We start from the raw sequence: 6,198 nt of genomic DNA on the forward strand, positions 1-6,198 counted from the left end.
AAAATGTTACTATATTTTATAGATATTTTAGTTTGTTTTACTATATTTGAAAATGTTCGTGAATGAAAAGTGTTAGTTTACTTTTTAGAATTTTTAGAATTTTTTTTTTAAAAGAATTATAAATACACAAAAGAAACATATATTAGTAAGAGTTGTAAGAGGGGAATCCAACTTGAGATATTTGAAACATAGCCTCTTCATTAATCTTCTTAATTATTGAAACTAACAAAGTGGCAAAAGAATTTGAAAAAACTAAAGGCATAATTAGGAACCTAGTGAGTTGTTTGGTTTTGAGTGAAAGGGCAAAATGAGAATGAGACAAATTTCAAATGCCTCCCAAAGCATTGATCTTATTCTTCAATTTAGTGAAATTGCAACAATAGTTGTTAATCAAATCAACAATCTCTTATAGCATTGTATTCCACTAAAGAGAAGAGAGAAATTAGAGGTCGTCTTGTACGTGAAAAGATAAACGAAAAAGAAAAACAATTCCACATAAAAAATCAATTAAACACAAAAAATGTGTAAGAACTAAACTTGTCATTCAATCTTTTCTTTGCCTCTTAGCATTCAAATGGGTGAAATTGGGGTTATTCTAAAGAAGTTGAAACTTGGACATCAAACAAAAGATATAACCTTTATAAAATCAAAGCCTTTCACTACTTTTCAAGTTATATATTAAGGATACACTTCAAAACTCTCCCATTACCTTCCCCTTCTTTTATTCCTCAAACCACATGGCTACTTCCTCCAATGCCTTTCCAATATCAAATCATCTCCTTTTCATTCTCTTCCTTCTTTCCTTCCTTACTCCCACCATTGACTCAATTTCTTTCAAAATAGATAGATTCAAAACCAATGAAAGTAATACACTTTATCAAGGAGATGCAATTCCATCAGTTGGAGCAATTGAATTGAACAATGTTGATTATCTTTGTAGAGTTGGTTGGGTTATTTATAAAGACATTGTTCCTATTTGGGACTCCAAAACAGGACAAACCACCGATTTCACAACCCATTTCACCTTCTTAATTGATACTCGAAATGCTCAAAACTATGGCCATGGAATAGCTTTTTTTCTAGCTCCAATTGGATTCCAAATCCCTCCAAATTCAGCTGGTGGCTTTCTTGGCCTTTACAACACAACAAACAGTGATTCAACCATCAACCAAATTGTTCATGTTGAATTTGATTCTTTCTCTAATCAAGAATGGGATCCTCCATTTGAACATGTGGGTATAAATGTTAACTCCATTGCTTCTTCTAATTACACTCGTTGGAATGCTAGTTTACATAGTGGAGATATTGCTGATGTGTGGATCTCTTACAATTCAAGTACCAAAAACTTGAGTGTTCGGTGGAAATATCAAAATGGGTCAAATTCTTTTGAGAATTCAACTCTAAGTTATCAAATTGATCTGATGAAGGTTCTTCCTCAATGGGCTACAATAGGACTTTCAGCTGCAACTGGCATGTATGTAGAGAGACATACATTATTTTCATGGGAATTCAATTCCACCTTGGATATAAATCAAGTAAGTGAAGATAATGGGAATAAAGTTGATGTAATTGTGGGTGTGACTGTTTCAATTGGAGTTTCAATTCTCGTGGCAATTGTAGCCTTTGTAGTACTTTGGATATTGAAACAAAAGAAAAGAAAATCAGAGGAAGAAAAGGCCGAAGAGGTCAACTTGACATCCATTAATGATGATTTGGAAAGAGGGGCCGGACCTAGAAGGTTTTCTCATAAGCTTCTTGCCATAGCTACCAACAACTTCTCCAAAGAAAGGAAGCTTGGTCAAGGAGGATTTGGAGCAGTGTACAGAGGGTATATACCAGAAATAGATTTGCCAGTGGCCGTGAAGAAAATCTCGAGGGGTTCAAGACAGGGGAGAAAAGAGTATATAACTGAGGTAAAGATCATTAGTCGGCTTCGTCATCGAAATTTGGTGCAACTCATTGGTTGGTGTCACGATAAAGGTGAGTTCTTGTTGGTTTATGAATTCATGCCTAATGGTAGTCTTGATACTCATCTTTTTGGCAAGAGACCCCCTCTTGTTTGGAGTGTGAGATACAAGATTGCTTTAGGTATAGCCTCTGCTTTGCTATATCTTCATGAGGAAGGAGAACAGTGTGTGGTTCATAGAGATATTAAATCTAGTAATGTCATGTTAGATTCAAACTTCAACGTCAAGCTTGGAGATTTTGGATTAGCTCGACTAATGGACCATGAGTTGGGGGCTCAAACAACTGGGTTGGTTGGAACTTTAGGGTACTTAGCTCCTGAATATATAAGTACAGGTAGAGCTAGTAAAGAGTCAGATGTGTTTAGTTTTGGAGTTGTTGCTTTGGAGATTGCAACGGGAAAAATGTCGAGAAACTCCATGGAAATGGAATCTCACAAGGGCTTGGTAGAATGGGTTTGGGATCTTCACGGGAATGGAAAGCTTTTAATGGGAATGGATGAGAAATTGGTGGAATCTGGTTATGAGCAAAAACAGGTAGAGTGTTTAATGCTCGTTGGACTTTGGAGTGCTTATCCAGATCCTAATCTAAGACCTTCAATAAGACAAGTGATACAAGTTCTTAATTTTGAAACAACAATGCCAAACCTTCCAAGTAAAATGCCTATTGCTGTGTATCATCCTCCTTCCACATCAATGAGCTCAAATGAACCAATAATTACTACAAGTCTTGATGTGGGTCGCTGAATAATGATGATTTCAATTGCTTACTACTACTACTACGTGATAATATTATTGTTATTGTGTAATATTTGTTTAATGTGAGAAAATGTGTATGGGTTCAATTAGATAATTTTGTTTAAGGTAAAGTCTGTTTTACTTGCTCTAGGATTGTTGATAAATTAAAGTTGATATCTTTTATGTATATGTTTCTCACTCAATTAATTCTTTTGGAAACAATTAAAGTATAAACTAATAATGTAACGACCCAAGCTAAGACAATTTATTTTAATTATCTTAAGTTTAATTCTTATTGGTGTTGGAATTAATTTGGGTGCTAATGAGATTTTGATTAGAGTTGTTTCTTTTAGTGAGATTTGTAGTTGGGAGAAATTTGATTAACTAAATGTGATTTGGCAATTAATTAACTTTAGAGATTGGATAATTATATCATGTAGATAATATGGTTATGTGAGGATATTGTTTTGGAAAAGGAAAAAAAATAAATATATATATATATATATTTATTTATTTATTTGTGGAGAGAGAAAATGAAATTTAAAATAATAATTATATGATAGAAAATATAATTATTATTTAGTAAAAGATAATGTTGATATTTTATTTAGAGAAAGGTGAGGTGATTGGTGGAATTTTTAAGTAAAAGGGAAATTAGTGGGTTTTAAATGAAGAGAAAGAAGGTTTGTTTTGGAAAAGAATTTAAAAGAAAGATATTTGGGAAAGGATAGAGAAATAATAATAACAATAATGGTGATATTATTATTATTATAAATATCTCGTATTACGTGCCATCATCTTCTTCCTCTTTAGAAAAAAGGAACCCTAAACGTCGCCGCCTCCTTCACCACCGGCAGGCACGCACGATCTCCATCATCTCCAACCGTCGGCTGCCGCAGCGTCGATCGTCAAGCCGATCCTCGTCTCCACAAGCCGCCGACGTTTCACGTCACCCATCTTCTTGCCTTCGCTCGTGGGTCGTCCAATCTCCATCACGGTTGTCGCGCCGCCACCTCGGTCCACCGATCGTCCGTCGTTTGCTGAACCAAGTCGCCGTTGTGCAAGCGGCTGTTTCGATCAGTCCGAGCCAAGTCGTCCCAGTCGGAGCTTTGTCCAAGCCGAGCATGTAGGTGTGAGCCGCGCCTTCCAGTCGCACGATTTTGCTCCGAGCCGTACACGAACCCGCGCCCAGTCGAGGTTGAGCTTTCAGTCGTGCGCACGTGTGAGTCGCGCCCCAGCGCGCCCGCCAGCCATTCATCTAAGTCGCGCCTCCTGCATCTGAGCCACGTGCAAGTCGCCTCTTCGTGCAAGCCACCTATCCGAGCCGCCCTTCTTTTCAGCCTTGAGCCGCGAAGCCTCTTTCAAGCCGCCTAGCCTATTTTGGTCTTTTCACTTAATTTTGGTAAGTTTTTTATTGGGTTTTTGGCATACCCATCAAAGGTTATTTTTTACCCTAAATAATTTAATTATGGGCTTAATTGAATTATTTTTCGTGGTAGATCAGTTGGGAGTTGTGTTGTAGAATTTCTCTAAACCAAGGATAAATTGGGTTCGTCTTCAACTTTAGGTAAGTGGAGATAATTGGAATTTGATCCCTTATTTATTTATTAATTTTAGATTTTGGATCCACTTGTGTTTAGGATTTTCCTTGAGAAGCGTGACCGCGACTTTTAGGAAAAATATCAGTGTAACTAATTTCCAAGTAAGAGATTCTACTACTAGACCTTAGACTGAATTTAAGAGACCGCATGTATTAACGGTTATGCATTTAGGGTGGCTAAGGTGCATAAGGGATGCTGTAGATGATGGTTGATATTGTGTTTATGATGGCAACTGAAGTTATGGCTGAGGATGATGATCATTATGTTATGTTTGATTTTGATACATGCTATATTAATCACGTGAATAAGGACGTTAAGAATAATACTCAAATCATGTTATGATGCTTATGATGATATTACATGTTTTGGACTGTGGTGTGTCTGTTAACTTTATATGATGAGTTTCTTACCCCACCTGTATCGTGGCCCTATCTATGGGGCCGCTCGCACGACTAAGGGTGTTCTTACGGGATCACTCGTACAATTTAGAGGTGTACCTACGGATCACATACACGGTTAGGGGTAGTTATTTTATGTATACGGGGCCACTCGCACGACTAGGGGTGTTCCGACGGACCACTCAGACGATTAGGGGTGTACTCTCGTATCACAGATATATTTATGGAGTGTGTACCTGCGATTACTCGCACGATTAGAGGTGTTCCTATGGGACGATTTAGGGGTGTTCGTACGGTCTCACTCGCTTAGGTGTGCTCCATTGCACACACGATACTACATGTATGTTTCTATTGAGAAGTTAACAGGCTACCCAGTGGGACTAGTAGTGGGTGCCTTACTGAGTATATTTATATACTCAGTGTTTCTTATGTTTAGCTTCCGCACAAGGGATCCGTGACATGCCATATGGGGACCCAGTTCAGCTTCCATGCTTATTTATCGTTTTTTTTCTTTTGATATTTTAAATTTTAATCATTTTACTTAAGATTTTATTACCTTTATTCGTTTCTATTTTTTTAAAAAAAAAGTGTTAAAACCCGCGGGTCACATTTTCAACTATCTTTATTAATTTTGATAATCTTACGCTTTTATGAACATCTTGGTATTTATTTTATAAAAGTTTTAGTTAGCCTCTTTTTGGAAAAATAAAAAATGTCTTTAATGTTTGTCTTATAAGTACTGGTCTTAGCTTAATTTAGAAAAAAGGTTCAGGTCGTTACAAATAAACAGGGAATGGAAGGATTTCTCAATCAACACATAAATATAATAAAAAATGTACATGAACAGCCAACTGTTTGGCAGTATTTAGTTAGCAGATGTCCATTTGGCAGTGAAACACAATGTTGTTTGATAGTCATAATCAAATGGAATGGGTTAACCTTCAACTCAATTTGTTCTGAAGGCTAGCAATCAGGACTTTTAGTGTGTTTAAATAAATTATGGACTACGAATTGGCAAACTCATAATGTAAATTTAATTAATGACATCTTTGATTGTGTTCTTAGTAAATATTTCAGCAGAGCGTCGATGATAAATAATGGATCAACTAATAAACTTTTAACTTTCTGGGAGAGGGGAGAGGACGGAAATAATCCAAGGTGCCCTTGCAATCCTTGTGTGTGGTCTCCAACACTCAAGTTAGTAAGGGGTTAGAGTGAGTTAAAGACGTAGAAGAGTAGTGTTTCTGAATGTTTTTTCAGCTTACCAACTGTTAACCCTTCTATGTGATTCATCAAATTGGTTGAGTTTCTACACATCGGGTGGTGATAATGCCACTATCTTAAGCAGCAATTGATGTCTCATTCACTCGACTTTCCATTAACTCTTGTCCATTATGAAATTGAATCACTGCCTCTTGGCCTAATGATGTGGTCTAATTATATTGCGAAGTAATAGATACTCCTTTTCCAAATAGGCACTACTCCTCTGTAGTATCA

At 36.6% G+C, this 6,198-nt stretch overlaps 1 protein-coding gene and 1 long non-coding RNA gene across 3 annotated transcripts; both read left to right on the top strand.

Annotated features, from left to right (window-relative positions):
* The first annotated feature begins 725 nt into the window (after window positions 1–725).
* Window positions 726–2,991, top strand: LOC103498375 (L-type lectin-domain containing receptor kinase IX.1). The gene has a single exon (XM_008460955.3). The coding sequence runs from the start codon at window positions 738–740 to the stop codon at window positions 2,709–2,711; it is 1,974 nt and encodes a 657-aa protein (XP_008459177.2). The 5' UTR covers window positions 726–737; the 3' UTR covers window positions 2,712–2,991.
* A 419-nt stretch (window positions 2,992–3,410) lies between these two features.
* Window positions 3,411–4,657, top strand: LOC127151719 (uncharacterized). Of its 2 annotated transcripts, none has more exons than XR_007824858.1 (2): window positions 3,411–4,104; window positions 4,202–4,657. It is a non-coding gene; the product is annotated as an uncharacterized LOC127151719 (long non-coding RNA). The 2 variants fall into 2 exon arrangements; XR_007824857.1 differs by having other exon boundaries at window positions 4,207–4,657.
* Window positions 4,658–6,198: the final 1,541 nt, after the last annotated feature.

This window comes from Cucumis melo, chromosome 11 (genome assembly GCF_025177605.1).
Source record: "Cucumis melo cultivar AY chromosome 11, USDA_Cmelo_AY_1.0, whole genome shotgun sequence".
NCBI classification, from domain to species: Eukaryota; Viridiplantae; Streptophyta; class Magnoliopsida; order Cucurbitales; family Cucurbitaceae; genus Cucumis; species Cucumis melo.